General features: G+C 37.0%; 2 protein-coding genes across 6 annotated transcripts in view; one reads left to right on the top strand and one right to left on the bottom strand.

Moving 5' to 3' along the window:
* slc49a4 (solute carrier family 49 member 4) overlaps positions 1 to 10,003 on the top strand; it is a 48,009-nt gene extending 38,006 nt beyond the window's left edge. The window contains exon 9 of the mRNA XM_058786486.1: positions 5,688 to 10,003. Within this exon, the coding sequence (XP_058642469.1) occupies positions 5,688 to 5,803 (116 nt within the window). The 3' untranslated portion in view covers positions 5,804 to 10,003. The remainder of the gene's footprint in view (positions 1 to 5,687) is intronic.
* A 9,080-nt stretch (positions 10,004 to 19,083) lies between these two features.
* The window catches only part of sema5ba (sema domain, seven thrombospondin repeats (type 1 and type 1-like), transmembrane domain (TM) and short cytoplasmic domain, (semaphorin) 5Ba), a 137,111-nt gene continuing 131,545 nt past the window's right edge, over positions 19,084 to 24,649 (bottom strand). For all 5 annotated transcript variants that reach the window (XM_058787077.1, XM_058787075.1, XM_058787080.1 and 2 more), the window contains one exon: positions 19,084 to 23,610. In XM_058787077.1, coding sequence (XP_058643060.1) covers positions 23,443 to 23,610 — 168 coding nt within the window. In that variant the 3' untranslated portion in view covers positions 19,084 to 23,442. The remainder of the gene's footprint in view (positions 23,611 to 24,649) is intronic.

The following is a 24,649-nucleotide window of genomic DNA, read 5'->3' as shown; positions in this document are numbered from 1 at the left end:
TGAACTTTTGAGTGGTTCATATTGCATTACGGTGTCCTTCTCTCTCTTTGTTAGAAGACCCTTGAATCCTTATTGAGACAGAGTTCTGTTGTTTACCCTCTTGTAATTACCCTGTTTCTTTCCATTCGGTTGCTAATATAGATCTGAACTATGGTGTAGATTGGGTTTTCAGCGTGCATTGAAAATCGCCTGTTTCCTCCTATATTCAGCCTGCCTCAGAGATGTTCTTTTATTTTCCAGATGCTCGTTTTTTTCAGCCACCCAAGGTTGAATTGATGTGCTTTCAGGAATCGTTCCTGCCTGTGACCAATGATACATTCACAAATGTCTTACACTTTCTTTGTAGTCACTTTAAAATGAAGTGAAAGGGATGTGCTTCACTGAGTTACTGTTGCTGTCCTTCCCAGCTGGCCATTTAAATTGGCAAGGTTGGTTCATTCACCCTTAATCTGAAAGCATGTGAATAGCTGGTAAAGATTGAACGTTCAGCCTTTTTGATTGTGTGGCTTAGTAAAAGCCATGTCACCTCGTGTCTGAGGGGTGGCCCTTATGTCAAATGCCAATAATAAAATTAAGGGTCCAGTAACCTTTTGTAGAGACCCAGAATGTGCACTTCCTGTTCTAAACGCTTTTTGCAGCATTCGATTTAGCAAATGTTCAATTGCCTGTGAAGGTAAACCTTCAGCAAAATCAAGTTTCCTAGCTTTTCACACCATGCTTAACCCCGAGTTAAAGCCGACGTGTGTCATTTTTTCGATGAAGTACTTTATAATAGGGATGAAATATATTGGTACCATATGGTTTATTATTGGATATTTTTATATATGTATTAATTGTACATGCCCATTTCCTCTATTTTAGATTTAGACTAGAGATGTCAAATGATTAATCGCGATTAATCGCATCCGAAATAAAGGTTTTAGTTTACATAATGTATGTGTGTAAACACACACACACATACAGAATATATTTTGAAAATATTTACATGTGTATATATTTATATTTATATTCATATAATTTATATTGTATATAAATATATTTAATATATAAACACATGTTTCTTAAATGTATACATGCATGTGTATTTGTATGTACATAATATGTGTGTATGTACTGTGCATATTTATTATGTAAACAAAATCGTTTATTTTGGATGATTAATTGTGATTAATTGTTTGACAGCACTAATTTAGACCTTGGTGTCATTTTTAATTGTAATCTTTACATTTTTAAATGAATATTCAATTTTCAGCTGTACATTTTAATATTTGGATGCATAAATTTGCATGTAATATTTAAATAATAATTTTAGATGTTATTGGGTTTTTTTTTTGTATTTATTTACTTTTTTTTTAGTCAAAATAGCTTTTTTTAATTATTATCAGCCATTTATTTCTTATTACCCATAACATGAAAATAAGAGACTATTGTATCGACCATAATTTTTATATACTATATCAAATGTAGCTTTAAAAAACAAAATTAAATGTAATAAAAATGTTACTTATAAATTATAATTCAGAATATATTTTAATAAATTGCTGAAATTTTTTCCCCCTTCTTTAAAATTTTTTTTGTCAAGTCAAACCAGATAAACAAATCAAACAAAGGTGCAAAATATAGGTGTGATTTAATCTCATAAGGAGAAAACGGAGCCTACAAACTGTCAGTCAGCCTCTCTCGATGCTGCTTGGGGCCAGAGCGAGACATTAAACCGAGCTGAAATATGCCATCAGCCTGCCAGCTGAATGGGTACCGATTAAGAATAATTACAGCAATAAGAGGGCCATCTCCAACGCCTTAGCTCGTGTGACAGGAAGTGAGGAGCCCTGTGGGTGACTGCGAAGACATTGGGCCTCTTGGTCACGACGTGAGACAGGGGCTGTTGGATGTTTCCTCGCATCCCTCCTCCCTTGTCCTTGCTTTTGTCCCAGCGCTCCTCACGTAAGAGATTGCGAGTGTCACGGTGAGTGGCCTGTTTACGCTGTCATTCCGCCGTGGCCTTTTCAGCGCATTACAGCTCCTGAGACGATGGCAGAAAAGAGACAGGCTAAATTGCACCCTTAATAACAACATCTCTGCATTCTGCCGTCAGGTATTAAGAGGAAGGAAACACGACATAACAGTTTGACTGCTGCGTAAACTGACAGACAGGATATAATTGCTGTGCTCCCATTATTGCGAGAGAAGATGGGAGAAATCGAATCCTTTAACCCAGCTTCTTTTGTATTCTCCATAGCAGCGCTGTGGATGGGTGCTGTGTCCGTAGTTCTGTCTTCCATTAGCGCTGGAAAGGTGACTGTTGACGACTCTCAGATTTTTGGGGGGTGTCTGATTGGATTACCTGAGTCTCTTCATTAACATTCGGCGCAGACGGTCCCGCCTGGTGATGCTACCTCTCTCTTTTAAATTGATGAGGCTGGGGCGGGCATGCGGCAGAGACATAATAGCCAGATAAACACAACTCCATTAACCTGCAGCTATACCAGGCGCTGCTGAAGGGATAGTAAGGCCTGATTAATGAGGGAGCTTTTGGAAAGAATCCCCGCTTCCCTTTTCTTCAAGTCGACACGGCTCTATCCTCCGCCGTACCTGCGTGTTGACTGTGCTGCATGGCTAAATCATATCATTTAGCCCAAATGGGCTCAGCAGCTGACCCAGCATGCTTTTCACCTTCTGCCATCGATTGCAGCTCTCACTTCAGGGGCAATTGATCAACCTGTTATCTGGATACGGGACGCCTCGAAATTGAAATCCACTTCTCTATTAAATTAAGTTGCGCTCTTTCCTTTGTCCTCGAGGGTCTGTGTGTTTGACCTGGTTTATGTTATATTCAACCCGGCGCTCTATCGGAGCCACAGCAGCTGGTGTGAGGCTTTCATCCATTGAATCACTGCTGTATATGTCAACTCTGAATGTGCTTGCACAGCTCTCGCATGCTGTTTTAGTGTCGTCTTTTAAAGGGAATCTTAGTGTTCATGTGCAGAGTGTGTGAAATGATTCTATTGCTGGTTTAACCTTCAACCTTAATGTAAAACTTCTCGTATCTTTAACTGCACAATGAAAGGAATACAGCGGCTGTGGGAAACGGTGTCTTTTTTTTTTCGCATACTGTCTGAAAGTATTTCAGACAGTTATATTGTTTCTCTAGTCTGTTTGCCTTTGGTTATTGGAGAATGAACGTGTATATGGTCAGAAGTGCCAAGCTGCATTTAGTCAATGCAAATTGCTGTTTGTAGTCACCTTTGTAATGTAGTGAAATGAAAAAATACAGTATGTGGGCTGTTATTTCTATTATTATATAAAAGACTTTTTTCCATCATGAATTGATTGGATTGTGAAAATTTTTTACATGGCCAAATCAACTGCTAAAACAGAACAATAGAAAACTATTTATTCATTAATTTATTCATTTTGTTTTGTGGGTTTTGTCTTGCCAGTCTACTTGCTATTTAAAAAAAGAACAATTATTTATATTAAGCTGTAAAACATCTATTTTACTTTGAATCCTGCATGTTCTGCGTGTCTTCGTGTGAATGAATGGTGCAGATTCACGGTTTTGTTTACTACACACATACTGAAGTGTGTGTTTTCAGCCTCTGCCGCCATGATGTATGAGTAAATGGACACACGAATATAATCTCCAGAGCTGCTCTGAGAGTCACTTCATGAGCATTTTACTGTTTCATTTGAAAAAACTATTGTCTTATCATATACAAACAGAAATGTCTTCACTACAACCCATCAAAATAAAAGTTTGTTTAACTTGAAGAAACTGTGACAGAAATATGACTTAATGCAATAACAGTACTTCTAATAAAATTATTAAAACATTATTTTTTAAGGAATAATCACACAATATTTCTTCCATGATTTTAATTTTAACCATAAACCTCTGTTGTTGCTGCACTTTGTTTGCCAAAAAATGGAAGGATTTTAAGTATTTTTAAAATCAAGATAAATTATTGATTTATGCCTTCATTTATTTACCATTTATAATACACACAGTATGTATAATATTAATAAATAAAATAATAAATTAAGTTGTTTTTGTTTTTATAAAATCAATTAATTACAGAAGATTTTGATTATTAAAATTTAATTAAACCATTAAAATGGAATTCTGAAAATTAAAATGGAAAACAGAATTTGGTTAAAAAAAATAAAAACAGAATTTGAGGGAACAAAAATGTATTTCAAAGGGCCCTAAAAATATAATTTTTGTTAAACTTTTAATAAATTGTTGTTCAATTGTGTAAGTTTCACGATTAAAATTAATTAGACATGCTTTTTTGATTTAATAAAATTTTGCTTAACCATTAAATCTAAAGTCCAGAAAAATTAAAGCGGAATTTGGGAAAAAACTAAACGAATTTCATAAGGCACTATGCTTGCAAACAAGGGGAAAACATGCCTACAGTGTTATATTTGTTGTATTGATTAACAAAATAAAATGCAAGAACCTTTAGTCCATACATTTGTTATTTTCTGTATGCTTGGAGTTAGAGGTCTGCGCGGGACTGTTTTTAAGTCCCGCTCCCGCGAGGTTATATCCCGCACCCACCCGCTCCCGCGATATATTTACTCTTTGTTCACCCGCTGTCCGCTTTGAATAATTTTCTTCCCGACCCGACCGTTCCTGCTAAATTTAGATCTCATTTCCAGAATCACACATTTAAATTTCCTCTACTGAAAGAAAGACAGATAGGCTAACAAATAAAAGTGTAGTCTGCACAAAATTGTATTTGTTATTTTATTCGTCTTGTCAAGAGTCTTTTATTGACAGCAAAATGTTAAACGAATTTTGTGTCTTAAGACACGAAATTCATTTTGCTGCCAACACAGTAGGAAAAAAAAGTGTCACAGAGAAAATAAAAATGTACAAAAATTGTATTCCTTATTTTTATTCGTCTTGTCAGGATACAATTCGTTTAACCTTTACAACACAATATAGGAACAAGTGTCGCAGAGAAAAAAAAAAGATGTAGGTTGTACAAAAATGGCCTATTATCATTTTATTCGTCTTGTCAAAATACTAAATTCTTTAATATCTTGCTGTAAACACAGTAGCCTAGGAAAAGTGTCGCGGAAGAAAAATAAATAAATTCGACATCTGTCATTTAAAATTATAGGCTAAGCAAAATATAAACGAGTTGAGCGTTCTTCAAGGACAGCGCATCCACACTTTGCTCCATCTTTATTCTGCTCTGTCACTCATGGACAACCTGCCTGTTCTGTCTGCGGGCCGTAGGCTATATTCACTGGTAGGCTAGCCTGCTCTGACCATCCTTATGCGTATGCTGCGCACAGACACTCGCAAATAAAACGAAGCACTGTTTCATGCTTGCAGCGCGTGCATAAAAGTCCAGTGCAGGCTTGAATAAAGCGCAGATATGCTGTTCTGAAAAGACGTCGGGAACGGGATATTGTTAGACCGCCCGCTCCCGTTCAAACTGCACCAGAGTTACCGACCGCAACCGCGTTTTATTCGGGAATTTAATCCCGCATCGCAAGAAATCTGATCGGGTCCCGCGGAACAGCTGCGGGAATGCAGACCTCTACTTGGAGTTATTTATAAGAATATGATAAGCACATGTCTGTTCTATCATGCATTGAAGTACAATGGTACTCTGGTACTCTAAAAGCTGTCATTGCTAACCTCAGTCAACCTCACTCTTGTTTTTCAGAGCTGTCCTGGTTAAACTGGTGTCTGACAGGCTCCTGCATCTTCAGTCTCCTGCTCCTCCTCTTCTTCAGGGAATCGTACGACCGCCTCTATTTGGACGTCTTTGTCTCTGTCTGAGTACACCACGTGAGCTTTTTTCAGCTGGAGACTGAAGGCTTGTCTTTTTATGGGCACTATATTCCAGCAGAGTGCAGAGAAAGGGCAAACAGCATGTTGCTCACTTTTATGGATCTGTCTTTTTTTTTTTGAAAAATGTTGTAATTGTGAAATATATGACCAGCAGTGTTGGCAGTGCATTGTGTTAGCATCATAACTAACAGCGGGAACTGAAACCAGACTAAGGAGGAAAGAAGTGTAGATATTGACCTTTCTACTTGATATTTTGCCTCCTGGATGCATCCCTTTTGTATATTTTATTTTACTTTTTGTTTTTTTTTGTTTTTTTTTTTTATAAATACGATTAATGGAAATTATGTGTTTACATACTGGCACAATATAAGAGACTTTTATTGCATAGAGAGTCACAAGCGGATCTACTTACGGATTTGGCAGTGCCCCATGGTGATGACTCCTCTAGTGCTCTCACCACATCTAACGGGAGTGTAATGGATAATTATAGACAAGCTCAATTAGCCGCCTGGCGAGAGCTGCGGCCGTCTGTGGACCGGGGACCTCTTAGAGCTGTAGTGTCACTTATGAATAGCCTGTGGGATCTGAGCTTTAATTGACCTGTGATAGGACTGTCAATAAGTGGCATTCGCTGTGGTCTTCTTTTTTTCCTTATCAACCCATATTATGCAAAGGATAATTCCCTCCGCTGTGGGGTTTTGCTAATCACCTTGCAGCCATTAGTCCGATTCTGGGTCATGTTACCTCAAGGTGTCTGAGGTCATAGTTTATGTAATGAGGGATCTATAGTATTCATGTTTAGGTAGCCGTTTGTGTTCGTCCCATTCTCATGTGATGGCTTGGTTTATAGCTGTAGCATGCGCACAGTGGGTGTCAGTTGCACAAGCCTTTTAGAATTTTATGCAATTGATCATGCATTTAACTGTAATTTATTAACTCGTTTTAGGGATTAATACACTAATATTGACAATAAGGGATTGTTAATGGTTTTTATGCCTGAGTACTGTTACAGAAGAGCGTTTAAACATGGCATTATGGAGTGCTGGAACAGTACAACACTATTCACCAGCAATAATAGCCATGTTTGGTAGCCTTTTGTGATTTGTGGCATAACCTAATGCAAAATCGAGTGCAATACTCCCTCTTAAGTTTAAAATATAGCCTATCGAATGACCCATGCACACACTGAGCTGTTCTCTCCTGCATTTTTGAGCAACACCATAAAAATGGAGCCCGTTTGAATCTGGTCTGGTTTGCCACTTTCACTTTGCCGTGAATTTTGGCAGCTTGAGATTTAAACACATCTCTGTCTGCTGTTGGATTTAGTGTTGACTTCAGTGGAACTGATTGATGGGGAAGGAAAAGTATTTTATGGACACGCCGAATCCCACATTTCCACAGATTTCCAACTGAGAACTTTGGACACACACACGGTTCTGTTTTTCTCTGGGAAAAGCCTGCATGTGAATCACTTTTCGTGTCTTTGTACGGAACGGTTCTCTATTTTACCTGTCATTAACTTTGCCTTAATTAACAGTGACCTTTGTTCTGTCCTCTTTTCCACTGTGATGTGCGTGCCGTGCTGCAGTCAGTGCTTGTGCTCTGTTCTGTCACTGTAATGTTAATTGTAAGAGGCACTGGAGAGGCGTACGATCCCCTGTCCATGTGCAGACATGATACATGTCAAAGATTTTTAGCACCTTATTAAAAAGATGTTTTTAAAAAGGAATCATGTTTAATTCTCCTCTCTGTCATTAAACTGTTAATCCAGCTTGATGTGTGTAATGAGAAACCATGAAAATAGCAGATAGTTCTGACTCTGAAATATGATTGGATATGCTATGTACAAAGCCATCTTAAATTGTTACATTGATTGATATATTGAACTAGTGTGAAACAGCCTTTAGAGAACATGTGCCTGACCTTCGAGGAAACAACGTTTAGTTTCCAGCGGTATCGGGCCCGATACTGAGCTCCTGTACTCGTACTCGTTAAAATGCACCGATACCACACAGCCACTGAATATGTGATAAGTGCCATATTCAGACAAAGAAACACAACAGACAGCAGAATGGAGTTATTAGAGATTAAGGATGTCTACGAAGTATATGTATGCAATGAATATAATGTAGAACATTCAGTATTAACTGATGTGCACAAGCTGATAAGCAAAGCACGCCGAGTGGCTTGTCAAGTGAATATCCCTTTCTCACAGACATCACTGGAAAGTTTGTACTTCGGTCGGATATGTCAAAAACAAGTAAGTAAAACAATGCACAAGTTACTTAACGGTAGGAAGAGAACTTATAGAGAAAATATAAGACAACTTATAGGGGCATTCACTATAAACATAATTTATTTTCAACCTTAAGCATACACGACTTTCTGGTGAAAGTGAAACTATCAGCCTGTGTGAAATGCGCTAGGCTTTACTGTACTTGTCCCTCTCACTCTGCACCGGTACAAATACGTGCGCGTTTTGCTTGCTTCATGACTGTTTCTGCATTATATGAGTGGCTTTGAAATATAAATCGCAGCACGTTTCAGATTTTTTTTAATAACACGACTTATATTTCTGAAAATATCACGGTTAGATGATATTAGCCGCTGCAATGGAGGATGATGTACCATAGAGCAAAAAAAAATGGAACGGTGAAAGTAACAAAAACTTGTAAAATACATTTTAATGGGCATAATTAAGTGTTAAGATAACCGAAGGATATACAGTCAGTATACAGAGACCAGATATAATGTTTGATTTTTTTTTTTTTTGCTAGTGGGTGCAGGACACTATAGTTCATTTATGTAAGTGAGGATAGCAAAATCAAAAAATAATAAAGTAAACTGTGACGACATTATACCCAAAAATTCTTCATACAGTGGACTACCAGTAAAACTGATACAAATGTGGGACCAAAAATTATTCAGACTGAGTCTGGGAAAAAATTTAATTTCAGGTTCGCTGGTGGCCTGACAAAGTATTGATAGTTGTGCAAATATTGTCATTTTTGGTTGATTGTAATCCATTACATACCTTTCTTGTTCTTGTTTCTTGTCATATTTTATTACCATTTTCTAAACTATAGCAAATAAACTGATAATGTGAGAAATGTTGAAGGTGTCTGAATAAATTTTGGTTTGACTTTAAATTTTACATTTGATAAATGAAGTTAACCAACTAACATCATACCCTTTTGGTTTCTGTACCCAATATTTAAAAAATGTACAAATACAATGAAAATATCGATATCGGTACTCGGTATCGGCAAGTACCACAAATTAAAGTATCGTATCGGGCGAGTACTGGAAAAAGTGGTATCGGTGCATCCCTATTTTCCAGTAAATGTGTTATCATGGGTGTCTATAAGATGAGCTCATGTTTTTCACACTCCATGATGCCCCACACCCTTCAAAGCATGAGATCATAGATGACATCAGGATTGAGAGTGGGCGTCCTCCGACAGTATGTGTACTCAGGAGTTGTTAACATATTGTGTGGTACACCAGCCAAAAAACCTGCGGTTTACATGCAAGCCTATAGATTACGGTTCTCATAGATTTCCTCTTTTCTCTGTGAATTTTGCCTATGTTTGTGTTGTTAATGACAGTGATTGTGAGAATTTAACTGCTTGCTGTTCATGTCACTTTTAGCTTGAGATGTTATTTATTCATGTTTACTTTGAATAGTTCCATATGAGTTCTTTTTAGGCTTAACAGTAATAATATTTTAAATATATTACAAAACCAAAATAAAAAATGACAACATAATAATATAAAAGAGAGATATTCAATATTTTATTTGTATTGTGTATATATTATTATTATTATTATTTTTCATTTCATTCTTGGTATATTTTCCATTGACTGTTGTGAATAATATAATATAGGGTAATATAAGTGTAATTCATATAATACATTTATTGAATATCAGACTTCACTTAGTGAAGTTTCTGTGTATATATTCTTTATTCTGCCATTCATGTCCTTATCTGTCACTGTATTATTAGGTTTTATTAAAACTAACATCAATTTGCAGTTTTGTGAATGTTAAATAGAATTACTTTGCATTAAAAATCAGTCTAATGGTTTTTAAGTGGATTAGCGATCCTCAGGGACACAGAAACCATAACATGTTTTCAAGGTTTTTTGTTCCCTTTACTTTTTTTAAAAAAGTCTTACTTTTTCACTTTTTCCCCTTTCAAAGAATAAAGAATGAAGTATTGAAGTTTCTTAAGTTCTTTTTTTGTTGTTTTTTTTGTTTCACAGTACTGCTGTCAGAGCATTGAAAGAAGATTGATCCCTTTCTTCATCCCACCATAGCTGAATAACAAAAAGGAGCATTTAAACTTGTCGCATCAACTTTTCAGCACATAAAAAAGCCTCAGATTTCAAGTGTTACTTTTCAGTGTCGACAACAGCAGCAACAGGCATCCTGGGAGAAGATTGGCTTAAACAGGTGTTTTCATTCAGAGACAAGCAATTTCATAAAATACATTTTGGCTTTGTTCCCCATCCATGGGCTCTGTTCTGCCATGGTTCCTGTTCTTGAGCACATGACGCACGCTCTGTAGTAAACAGAGCTCACTGTCAATCTAGGTGACACTTTTATAGCCATTGATTTGTTTTCTGTTGCAGCTTTCAGTCCTCACATGCTCTGCATGCCCTTTCATGTTTCCGGCAAGACGTTTCCCAGCGGATGACTTCTGTGACAGATGAACAGAACCAGTCTTATAAAAAATACAAATACATAGAGAAAAAAGATAGATATATTTATATATAGGATGGTTTCACCAGTTACAGTTGTGTGCTCTTACATTTACACACCCCTTGCAGAAACTGTAAGATTCTTATATTTAGTATGTTTAGCATAAAATAATGAATTTACACAAATTCAAAAGACAAGTGGCACCTACTAATATTTTATTTCCTTCCAAAAGAAATGTTGATGCTGTTTTTGCATTGCAACGCTGTATAAAAACCAAATCAGATGAACTGGTTCCTTTATATTTCTCAATATTTTATCTCAATATTTCTTCATTATTTCTCATTCGTTAATTGCTCAGCATACTCTCTTAGCATACCACTTGCCTGTTAGCTTGCTAGCTTATTAAATCTAATATCATTTTGTTAACAACATGCCAATAATAAAATGTGAAATAAAAAAACGTATCTATTTAATATATTATAATTATTATATTGTATATAAAATACAATATCCCCTACTGCGGACCCATTTGTGTGGGCCTAAATTGTTCACAGTAATGGTACTACTGTTTCATAAGAAATGCAACTGGTGCCATCTTAAGCAGTTATTTTAGTATTTTTATATACTATAAGAGAATTAATTTGAATTGGCTTTTGTTATATTTTCTGTGTTAAGTTTAGTTTTTGGTAATCGTAATTTTGTAATTTATTCACGTTTCATTTATTTCGTTTTAACATTTTTTTATTATAACTTAAAATGTAAAATATTGAATTGTTTTTTATCAAATATTTGCAATTATTTTTTATTGCTTTACTTTAATTAATAAAAATTATTTTAATGGTTTTAGTTTTTGTTTGTAGTGAAAATAACCTGAGGGGTACATTGGTTTTAATATTACTGTAAAAAAAAAAAATTTGTTTGTTTGATTTAACAATTTATAATAATATAAAGGTAAAATTCACGTTCATGCTGAGTAAATTTACTTATCAAATAAATATCTTGGCCTTTTTTTTTTTGTGTCCATTTTTACAGTGCTCTTAACCAAAAATGTAATTATCTTATGCAAGTTTACAAGTGCCTATTTTTGATAAGCTGTAGAGATTTCTCTGTGCATTGCAGTTTCTTTAAGGATACATGATTGCAGTAAGCACCAGATGGCTGGCAGGGATGTGCGCAACATGGTCACAGAGGCATTAGCAGGCATCTTGCTCCAGCCCTGACTGTGATAGCCTGCTGAATAAGAAGGTAGGCATGGAACCCACACTTTGAGCAAATCAATAGCACAGTCCAACAAAACATAATGGAGCTTGATGATAATCGGGGAGCATGTTTGGATGAGGACTCTACTTGGCTGAGTCTCATCAAGGTGAGTCACTTTCGTTCCAAGAACAGACGGAAGATGGAACGAGCAGACGGCATGTTTGGGTTCAGTTGTGCGGCTCTAATGTGCGGAGACGTGGCTAAACCAAAGCAGCATGTCTCGAGACTTCAAGCAATTAAGAGATCCAGGCAAGTGGAAACACAGCGGTCAGGAGAGTGACGGACACTTTGATCAGGCACTCATCTCATTTTAATCCCACAACACCTCTGCTCCCACAGCCATGCTCTGCTAATGAAGGAAGCTGGCTACAATGGCATAAACCAAACTAAATATGTATTGTTTTAATACCGTAGGGGTTGGACAAAATAATGTGAACACCAATATTTCTTTATTAAGATATTTCACCACCATTTATTATTTAATACAGCTTCCTACCTTCTTAGAATAGATACATACAACTTGTGAAAAGTCTCCAGTAGAATGTCATCTATCAGAAAATCTGCCATTTGCTTCAGAAATGTTGGAGGAGGGTTTCTCACTCTTCTTTCCAAAACCGGCCACAGTGGTTTGATAATATCGCCGATAGCACACATACGTCTGCAAGATGTCTGTTAAAGATTGCTTGATCTAGAAAGCATCTGCTGTGTACAAACATCTGACAGATGTCTGTAAGAAGTCAATTTTACATACATTCTAAATCTTAAACATCTTAAAGACATCTAATAAAAATCTATTTGACATCTGAGAGGAAACGTCCTATGTATTGCAGATACAGCAAACACTCTTAAAAATACGTCAAATAGACGTCTCCGTGGTGTACGTGTGCTATCAGAGATTCAAGTCAGATTTGTCTGGCCATGGCAACTGTTGAAGTTCATCTTGATGCTCCAGCTCGCCAGGTTTTATGATCGTGACTCCATGTTTCTTGCATTTCTGTGATTAAAGTTTCAGCAATTGCAATTGACCCTTTGCAGGGAGTTTGATTGACAGGCGATCTGACCGATCACAACGCCGAATCTGCCACTTTGTCTGACAAACAAACCAGACAGAAGAATAGATTAATGTCAATGGACTTAAACTTGAAAAATGGTGTGTAGTGGTGGTGAAAAGTGGTGACATCTTTCCACGTTTGAAACAAGACACCTTCTGATGTTCATTCATGTTTATTTCGTGGTATTTCGAGGCGCAACAGTGATCTGTCACGACATGTTAAAGAACCACAAAACTGTATTTACTTTTTGAATTACTTTCAAAATTACAAAATTTGAAAGCTGAGTTGTCAGTTTCCTCTTTGCTTCGCGATGTACTGTATATTTCACTGCGTGAGAACATGATGTGTGGCGTGAGAGCGGACGAAGTAGCAGTAATGAAGGGGACGGGTCTTTCCATAAGAAGTTGGTTTTGTAAAGTTCCATGTGTTTGGTTTTTGAGGAAACAGGGTGAATATTGAGGTTTCCTGTCACTTTACTGCGGTTGTTCTGACCAAATCTTTCTGTGTTTGATGGTTCCTTTCAATCACTTTCTGTTTTTTTCCCACTATTCTTCTTCTCTGATGAAGTCTTGCCATGCTTTGTGTACACAGTCATAATCGTAAAGACTGTTGTTCTTATAACACCAAACAATTGGGCTGTTAAGATTACAGACGCCTCTGCTAAATGGGCTTCCATGATTTGTCTTTTTTGGACGTCTGACAAGTCACCCATTTCACAGACCACTTGTACTAAACACTGCTGAATACAATTTATACTGCACTAATATACACACCAGCAAATATAGACAAGAAAAAGATAAATAAAAGATAACGCAGCAGTTTTTTTCACTGTAGCCTACAAAAATGATATTAGCCCCATGTCCGCATTATTTTGTTGTATAACCCCTGTATATTATGTTCCAGTTCAACTGGTAGCACAAAGCAAAGAGGTTCAATTCCCATTAAGCACATGCTGATGAAATGTACTAATCTTCTATGTCTGTATATGTCAAGGCAAGGGTGACATCTGGATTATTGTTTTGTTCCCTCATAAACATGAGAGAGCAGCTAGCAGAAAGGCAACATGTGCTGTTAACATGGGTTCGATGAAGCCAGACAGTTCAGGAGTTATGACTTTGATCTGTTCAATCATAAGAGTGCTGAATGGAAATGTCCGGTGTCAGAGGTCAGTAGCTCTATTAACCTGTCCTTGCAGCAAGTTGGGGCTGAATTGCATAGCGGTGCTGCCACAACAGCTGCTGCAGGTGCTCACCTGTCAGGTTGAAGCACCTCTGAGCTGCTAATTAATAATTAATCATGTAGCTCATTATTCAAAATGACTTACTGTACATGAATCGCAACCCTGCAAGATTTCAGTTACTAGGCCAGATCACCACACTGCTTTAACAGAAAGTGAGAAAGAATGGGTGGTTTTAGTGTCATGGATGTAACTAAGAAAGTTTATTTTTTATTATACATGATGTTTTATATTGTTACTTTAAATCACTGTTTAAATGATATGGTTATGTGTAACACCTTCAGACTTGACTGAATTATAGCACAGCATCTCATACGTGTGAAAGTGGCGGCACATTTTCTGAAGGTACATGGACAAAGACATCGCTTCATTTAGTGAAGATACTTTAAAAATTGACTAGCAGTGTTATCTCTTTAAAACTTGTTCTTCTTTTCCCCTTTGTTTTAAAGTTTCTGAGTTGCTTGTTCTGAGTCTTACAAAAGGTTCTGAGCAATTTCTGTTTCATGGGGCAAAAAGAAAGTTGTAGCGCTATAAAAAATTCAGTTCTGTTACTTGTTCCTCTTTTGCACCGCAGTGTTAGTGTGTGTAAAAATAACTTTCTCAAACAATATTATTAACAAACCGCTGAATTAAGTTTTGCTTTAAAACGACATTGTTTGACTTTCCTGTCATGTTAGAAGGAACTTTCTGTGGAAAACTTTTTTTTGCAAAATTTGTGCCAGAGATATATTCCAGTCAAGGACATTGTTGTAGTTTTCCTTTGTTTGGTTCGGCGCATGTTTTAGCTTTTATGAAATCAGGCAGTAGATTGAATAAAACAGTTAAGTTTTGTTAAATAAATGCCACACTAACCTGAGGACGGTCAAATGAAGGATTTTTTATTTTTTGGAAATCTCTGTCCGATTTTTGTTCTATTCATTTTCTCTGTGCAGAATATATATTAGAAGCTCCATTTAGCTCCAAACCGTATTGGCTTAGTGAGGTAATTTAACATCATTTGGCCTGCTCCTGCTTTCATTAATGTGAATACTCTGGAGGCAAAAGGACCCTTTATCACTGACCAATTATGGCCACCCACCCATTCTTTAATGTCACATCCAAAAAAAGGTAAACACTGCTCGGTCATAAATGACTTTGAGAGAAGTCAGTATGAGCAGAAAGCTGTGAACACTGGATGTGATCCTTGTGTTTGACTTAGGCAGAGAGTTTAGCACATTTTCTTCGTTATGCATGACTCATCTTTGTTCGCTATAACGGGGAATCTGTTAATTCCAGTGTCCAGAGTAATAAAGCACAAAGAAATAGAATGAAGAAAATTCTATGCAAATATGTAATACACTTGCACATGACGTCACTGTTTTCACAAATTCATGTTTTTTTAAGTATACGGAGATAAACTTTTTCAAAAATGGCCCCCAAAAAATAAACGCCCAGAACGCATAAAAGCTTTTCTGTTTTAACTTGAAAATGGTGTCGTGTAAACGCCTCCTAAAGAAGGCTTCACGCAGATTCCTAGAGCACAAGAGTGGGGTTTCAGAAATAAAAACACTATTTATTTTAGGAAAATTGACCTGTTGTGAGCTCAGAGGTTGTGTATTTTCTTAAACCCAACATTCACATTAATTCACTTTTTTTTTTTTTTTTTTTAAATAAAATTTCAAAATCATGTTTTTAAAATAAAATAAAAGTAAAATCTAAACTAAAATAAGGTCCTAAATTGTTTTTTAAGCAAAATAATTTTTTTCTTTTATTCCTTTGACGTCAGTGTGAAATATGACAGGTTTTGTGAAATCATTCTAGTGTAGGTTCCTTGTATACGGAAGAGATCCGATCAATGACATCTGGTTGCAGATGATATCAATCATTTCAAAGCATCTGTTATTTCACAGCGCAGAGCGACTCTTTTCCTCAGAGAATAAAGGCGATATTCTGTGCGTAAAGGAGCTGCTTTTGGTTCTGAGACCTTCTCAAACTGTCTGGTTTGTTGATCTTGTAAGCATGCAAACAGTCTCTCTCAGTCTCCCTGTGGAGCCCAAACACCAAAACAATTTCAGCTTTGTTCACAAACATGATGAAAGGATCTGATGTGCCCCACTGTGTTCTTCATAGAGATCATTGGTTATATAGTGATAATAACAGCAGGGCATGGATGCATTGAGTCCAGATGCAAACCAATTTCTGGATTAAGTGGCCTAATCTGATTACTGATTTCACCTGACTGATTAACTTTTTCTAGTCCAATAAATGCATTATGAAATAGACCCAATTAATCTGTTGAACTTCATTCTGCCGGGGTGTCAGTTAGGCTGTATGTATCGTCTAATTTATTTAAAAAAATAAAAAAATATATATAACCTTATTATATACAGTAGTTGTGTTTTAAACTATTAATATTTTTTAAATGTTTTTAAAATGTAAAAAAAAAAAAAGGAAAGGTAACACTTTAGAATAGGGAACACTTGTTTACTATTAACTACAACTTTTCCCTCAATAAATTCCTAATTTGCTGATTATTAGTAGTTAGTAAGGTAGTTGTTAAGTTTAGGTATTGGGTAGGATTAGGGATGTAGAATAAGGTCATGTAGAATAAGGCGTTAATATGTGCTTAATTACTACTAATAAATGGCTAATATTCTAGTAATATGCATGCTAATAAGCAACTAGTTAAGAGACCCTAAAATAAAGTGTTACCAAAGGAAATGATCACAGAGAATACCCAGTAGACCATCACACCAAAACTGTTTACTTAACATTTGACATTTACTTGTTTTAAAATGTTTGACTATTATTTTCTTCCCAAGTAACGTATTAAACAAACATGACTCCAAAGCTTACATTTCCAAGACGATGGATCTTTAATTACCTTTTTCGTCACCGTTCAGACTCCATGCGAGACTAGGAGAAGATTACCCTTCATACCAGGTGTGTTAAGGCCTGGTGAAGACACATTACTCTGCAGTCCCAGCCTCTGTGCTGACAGCAGCACAAATTGATTCCACGAGGTTTGCAGAACCAGCCTCAAAAGCATCTGTCTAGCTCCTCGCCACCGCTCTTCCCTGATGGGCCGCAGATTCGGCCCATACCTTCAGCATACGGTGCTCTTCTGGCATGACGCCAGCTGGCCACTCAGGGGAGGACAGCGGTGGTCATCTGTCAGTGCCAGTCTGTCAGCAGATAGCGGGTGATGGATGGAGCCTTGTGCTCGTCAATAAAACCCACTTTGAAATGATTGCAGTGCTGTGCAGAGACCAGGCCCTCCCGCTGAAGCGCAGCGGGGTCTGGCCTTCACCCTCCATCTCAAAGCATTGCCCTGTTGGACTCAGAGGGGCAGATTGAGATAAGTTTGGCTCTTATGCTGAGGAACAGTAGATTTATGTATTGTTTACAACGGGAAGATGACATCATTCACTCGGAGCTTGGAAAAACATCTCAGAACACACATAATTCACCCAAAAATGAACAGTCATCATTTACTCACCCTAATGTCATTCCAAACACACATGCAAAACTTTTTAATAGATAGTTCTTAGAAATGGACTTGAATTGGTCATTCGACCAAATGGGGATGCAAAAGTATTGACCAAAAGTCAACTGAAAATCTAGACATTCCTGGGCACTAAAAAAAAATCAATGTTTAATTAGTGAATGAAACAGTCTTTTGAGTCAGATCTGTTCAATGAATAGTTTGATCCAATTCTCAAAACTTCAACTCAATGATTTTGACAGTGTTTTCACTGAATTACAGTTTAAAGTTTATTCTTTCTTGCAAAAAGACAAGGAATATAGCACATGAGTTGAATGGACTGCGTTTAAAGACTCGTTTCTTATGAATTTGTGCAATATTTGAAACTTGAAAGCTTCGGTTCCCATTCATTGTAATTTTTTATGTATTCATTATTTGACACAGACAGTAGACAGTCAGAAAACTGCCCCAGAATTAGCTGCAAAGCTAAATTTCATCTGCTGTCCCTGGGCAGGAAAATATAAAACAAATTGTGTAACAAAAACATCAGTATAATACCATGTACAGTAAAATCCCCCCAAAATTTAACAGATAAATATATAATTCTCCACATAGAAATTACAATCCAAATTTCTACAAAATATCCCCTATAAATACTACAAAGCATCATCCTACAAACAATTATAAAAATGTTTACAAATCACCAAATTTCATTCAGAATACAGAAATACTCAATGGTCACACACCTGACTCGTCTTTAACCATATTTTCAAATGTAGCTTAAACTGTGCTAAGGTGGAACACTGTCTTATATTAATTGTTAATTATTCCAGTTATTAACAGCCCTTACAGAGAAAGCTGAACGACCAAAATCAGTAACTCTGAAATTCACTGCACAATCACCTCTTGACGAAGCTCTAGTTTGTCTAACTGCATGGACAAGAGCGGCCTATAATGTAATTAAAATACTTTTTCTCCTTTTGTGTTCCAGAGAAGAAAGGGTGAACGACATGAGGGTGAATAGATAATGAACTATTCCTTTGACTGAATGGAGCAACAAAATTATTGATCATCAAAACACCCATTAATAAAAAGTTCCTATTGCCTCTCACTCTTTTAAAACTCTAGACTGTCTTTAAAAATGAGAGAGACTTGCAGTCCGAGACTTGCAGTGAATAAACTCCCCACGCTCACTGGGTAAATCTTGTATAGCGATGCCAACTTCAATATTTATGCCATCAGGTCTTGAGTGAAAAGGGCAAACAGTGTATCATGTCAAAGACCAACATCCATTTTTCTCTCTGAGGAGGGATTGTGTGAAGGGAAAATGGTGAGTGCGTGTTGTCAGCATTTAGGTCCAATTTCCTTCAGCCTGCCAAACAAATCCCTCCACATACAAATGGGAGAGTATGATAGCCAACCTGACATTGGACTGAAAAACATGACAATTTGAAAACGCTTACCTTTCGCTCTGCGGGAGACGTCAGCAGGATGACCTAGATTGATGTAGTGTGGGAGTAATTGGGAAAGGACGAAACAGCTCAAGTTAGACCGGGTTGGCATCAAGGTTTATTATCTTTTACAATGTACAATATACAAAAATATAGAGTACCAAAAATTCACAGTGTCTAAAAGGCAGTGATTACAGTCTACATCGCATATCTAACCACCAGGTCAGTTGCATAGAAGGGCACCAAGCCTTGCAGGGATGGAGCGCCTCATTGCGTCGTCCGGCTTTATGCGTGTTCAATAGCAGAGATACTCCTTTCAAAACCCGACTTACACAGAGCAGCTGCACTTGACCAACATGTATTATCTGGGCAGGCGCACAGGAGCGAATGTGGGGATTTTAGTTTGACCTTTAACTTTGAATATGAGCTTAGAGTTTTTGCCTATTCTTGGATTTCTTTTCATGCGTACAGTTGAGTCCAAAAGCCTTTGAAAAACATTTAAAATCTGGGATTTACTTCAGGTAAAATTGGAAATAATGTTTTCTGATTTAAAAAAAAAAAAAGTAAAGATCATTTTCAAAAAATGAAAAAAAATCAATTAAACTTTTCACTCAAAATATGCTGATAATATAATCTGCAATTTAAAAAGAGATTAATAAAATTTTCTGGACTTTAGATTTTTTTTTTTTTTTTTTCAGTGAAAAGGGCTTTGTATGTGAGCATATCTTTAATATAACAATAAAAATGTAATGAATAAAAATGCAAAATAGGAACATTTTCAGTAATGCTCTCAAATTCTTGGACTCCTTCAATGAAAAGGCTCAGTATGAAAGCATTTTGAAGATAAAAAAAATCCCCATTAAATAGTTTGAACAGGATCCAACAGCATCAAAACAATTAAAGACTGTATTTGAATATGATATTGAAGTTCATGTTAAAGTCCGTGTAAAGAGAATTCTGAGAATTGTTTCTAAACACATTACAAATGTTAGAAATGTATTGCTGAAACACATTACAAAGACTCTGAACTATGTAGTACTGAATTGTGGAGTTAAACCGTTAAACAGTTTTTTTCTGTGTTCAGTATTTTTTAACACTATAATAACTATGTTGAGAGGTCAAGTTCTTAGTTTGTCTTTTTTTGAATGTCTGTGATGTTAGATATACAGATTCTAGGCAGGGACGGTTCTAGGGTGAATGGATACCTGGGTCTTAGCCCAGAGACATCAATATGTGGCAGAATACATACAATTTAAAAACACGGAGCGTTCACAATTCGCATCTAAAAACGCATGGAAACGCGAGCTGTGCCGCTTTCTCTTCTTTCAAAGCGCACCGGAGCTTGCGCTCTCGTGGTGTTTGCCGTTGCTAAGCAACCATGAGCCGCGCTCGCTTGTTCAACCTCACTGCAGCGCTGACGCGCGTTGAGCGCGCTTGCCGCGTGTCTACAATTAACCCATTTAATCCCACCGGTCATGATAGTGACCGTAAAGAAGTTTTTCATTTATAAAGCTCTAAAAACCGTACCGACTGATGTTTTAGTGCACTTCCTGCAAATATGGGAAAAATAAATGGTCTCAATTAAATATGTGCAGTTTCACATATTTAGTGCAAATTGTCACATGACCAGAGCAGTTTATTTCCTGTTTGCACCTTGAGATGATGATAGATGCATCAAAGCTCCAAAATGAAAGGCTAGTAAAGATATGTTCATAAAGGTATGACAAAGATTTTTGGTACACATTATCTTTAGGGTGTCTAGTATTAATATCTGCAGTGGCATATATTCAGTTTTGTTGAGTGTGGTCATAGAGTGAGTAAACATGTTGATGGTCACAAGGTGACCGGTGGGATAACGGTGAACTTTATTTTACAATATAATCCAATGGCAGTTGCTAGTGAAAATGACAATAAAATGTTGCAATGACAAAATATTGCACTAAATTAAAAATTCAAATGTTAGAAAAAAATTACAATAATGATGTAATACTCGTAGCATTGATATAAACATTTGATCTTTTAGAAAAAAGTAACAATTTTGAATTTTTTTTTATCTGTGTTCCTATCAATGTTGCATAAGGTTTTTTTATGCATAATAGTAACCCTAGAATGTGATCAAACAGTTTAAAATAGCTGAGCTAAGATATATAACAATTTTTATGACTGCAGAAATATGTGATTTCATTACTCACCATATCCCACCGGTCACTATTGTGGCCGAGCATAAAACATAATTTTTCACACACTTTTCTAAAAAAAATTATTATTGATTATTTCAAAGGGTTACTAATGACACATCATTTGGATATGTCAGGGAAAAATTTGGGATTACATGGGTTAAACAACGAACTTGCACGCTCAAACATGTATGGCTGTAGCATCAGTTGAGAGACTGCCGCTTTCCCGCCAGTGGGCGTGGTTTCAGCGCCTCCAGCGGACACGCCCCCAGCGTTTGAGAGCAGAGAGTCCTGCTTATTTTCAAAGATTTTGATAACTTATTTTAGTTACTTGGCGGTTTTTTTTATCATTCAAATTTGGCTGGGTGGTTAATAACACATTTTTCTGTTGTGTGACAAACTCAGAACACATATTTTTATATCACTTTACACGGACTTTAATTTTGTGAACCTTCATATGAATTATGAACAGTTGAATAAAAGTGCAAACGCTCTCTAATAGTTTTGTAGGGACTCTAATGAATAATCGTTGAAGTTATCGATCAGGGTCGGTCCACAAGATGGTCTCTCTCTTGCAGTCAATCTCTGAACACTGACAGGCTCCATCCCCACACAATCCCTACGGTTGGTATATTTACACAGCTGCTGCACTTGTCATTTTACAACTATAAGGCGTTTAAAAAGAGTGTTAGCTTTACAATATACATATACATTATACTAACCTTTGCGTGGCATTACTTTTTTTTTCGCAGTGGGACATCACTTATTTACAACCCATGTACTCATGCTTAGCTGAAGCATGGCTGGCTTAGCATTCATTAAACGAGCATGATAAAATAGCTTAGTTTAGTTTTCAATGCCCTTTAGAAACCAAGCAATACCATAAATACTATATCTCGATGAGAGTTTCCATTCCTGAATCGCTTTTATCGATAACTGTTGAGTTTCATCTGGAATGTGGGCGTGATGCCGCTGGGAAGCATGTCAACACATGGGCAAAATAAAATCTGAGTTGAGCACATAGTGCTGCACAAAGATTCATTTTTTTAGATGTTGTTCGATGTGACAAAGATAGTGATCCATTGATCATTTCTGTGTAACTTGACTCTCTAGGCAATTTCATGAATATATGATGCTTATATAACGGTGTATGCCTTAGCTCGTATCTCTGATGAATGTGATGATGGTTAGGAATACACCATCTGGAAACAATAATAAAAAATAATATATGAAATGTTCAGTACAGCTCCATCAATACTTGAACTCATATCTTAAATAAACTCTATTGTCCATCTATTCTACAACTGCTGAATAATTCCCTCTTTAAAATAACCGTATAAAACAAGTGCCAAGCTATCAGTATTTCCTACATTTTTTTCATAATAAAATATAGTCCGTCTCAGTTTGAACCCAGTCATATTTAATATGACCACCGGGACTTACAGTAAGAGAGTAGAACATGTTTGCTTCAGATCTAAGCATATTCCATGTTGGTGCAATATTCCTTGATTCCCATGCATTCGCAAGTAAGAAAGGCGTTTCGACTTTTCAGGGAAATAATGACGCATTCTTCTGGCCTTTTAACGTGCTGAAAATCTATATTTCGCTTCTGATAAGAGTCCGTTCTGAATAGCATCCTATTTTAAGCTGTAGTTTTTTCTGCAGCTTGGCTCCAAACTCGTATCTGAAGAGTTCACCCAGGAGATGCATTGATCCTGCAACCCATCCTCTTTTGTCAGAGATTTGCCCCTCAAAGGTCGGAAGTCAGTGTGACGTCCTTACATTTGCATCCAAAGGTAACACAATTCCGCCATTCTAACCAAACCTAATAATGTCACCATTGATTGCTCTCTTTTGTCTGGTGTCCGTCTATTCTTCTTCTGTAGTTTCAAAAAGAACTGCCACGGTGCAGCAGAATGCATTTCCCATAATGGATATTGTTGGAGTTGTACAGGATGCCAGCACAATTTTGTCTTCCCACCTTGAGCTTCAGCAAAACCTCTTTCCAGTAACGGGAGTTCTGCAGCGATCAATCAAGACATCAGTTTATCAAAGTCAGTGTAGCTACACAATCTTTAAAAAGTGCTGTTTGAATCACTGGACTTTTCCCCCGTCGGACACCGTAAGGCATGACTTAGGTGACGTGGTCCTCAGGGGAGAGATCTTAGGGGAAAAATCGTCTGGAATGTTGGAATAAGCACCTCATCGGGTGCAGAGTGTGTGGGTGGGGAAAGTGGAGGCTTTTAGGAGATGGCGATACAGCGACGGATGGGACACGTGTCTCAGCTGTGGTTATAGGTTCTGCAAGGAGACGGCGAGGAGTCTGGTCGGTAGTCATATTTGCCCAGCGCTGTGGGGTAGTATGTGGTGGTGTACACGTTCGTCTGCTGAAGTGGTGATGGGAAGTAGTTGGTCCTCTCATCTGGCAGCAAATTGTTCTTATTCAGAGTCTGTGGAGAAAAACAAATAAAGGAGTGTTAGATGTGCTGAGAGGCAAACAACTATCCATCTATCCTGAGATGAAACACCACTGATCTCACAGTCTGCAAGCCTCTTGTGACCTTCAGAACTAAAAAGAATATGAGAATATGAGAATGCTGAAAGCACACAGCAAGATCTCACACCTTCAGGAAACACTTCAGCTTAACACATGTAAACTCTTATCCAGCTAGTTCCTTGAAGGTACAGGGTATAATATCTGCACCACTAGCATGTTTGAGCAAATATTGGGTGTAATATCTGCACCACTAGCATGTTTGAGCAAATATTGTCTCGACCCTCGACCAATGGCATGAGTTTGTAGATCGCAGAGTCTTATAATGAAGGAGAGACCAGAGCCACATCTGAGGACCAGAATAACATAGACCTTCGAATGGGGTCTTTTGACTTGAACAATATAGCGACTGCAAAATCACTCAGAATACTCTAGCAACCACACAACAACTTGGTTAAAACAACTGAAGAATGACATAATGTGCTAAAAATCACTCAGAATACTTTAGAAATGTCACAGCAACATGTTAAAACCACTTCATAGCGACATTAAAAAAAACAAAAAAACACCCAGAACACTTTAGCAACCACATAGAAAGATGCTAAGAATCACTGAAGAACACACTAACCGCATGGTGTAACTCTGTAAAAACCACACAGTGACATGTTAAAACCACTTAGAACTTTCCAGCAACTGTAGGGTGACCATACATGCCATTTTTCCCGGACGCATCCTGACCAGGATTTCTATATTGCCTAAAATATCTAGGATTTGGCTTTGTTTGCGTGTGCAGATCGATCGGTGTATGACATCGGTTCCTTATGTTTTCGAAACGCTCTCGAGGTACTTTGAATCAAAGCAATATAGAAATCCTGGCCAGGACGCATCTGGGAAAAATGGTACGTATGGTCACCCTAAGCAACTGCAACGTGGTAAAAGCTATGCAAACCACCCAAGCATGGTAACATGCTAAAGAACATCAACAATGACAGCAA

This window comes from Onychostoma macrolepis, chromosome 09 (assembly GCF_012432095.1).
Source record: "Onychostoma macrolepis isolate SWU-2019 chromosome 09, ASM1243209v1, whole genome shotgun sequence".
Taxonomy (NCBI): domain Eukaryota; kingdom Metazoa; phylum Chordata; class Actinopteri; order Cypriniformes; family Cyprinidae; genus Onychostoma; species Onychostoma macrolepis.
This window is presented reverse-complemented; position numbering and strand designations above follow the sequence as displayed.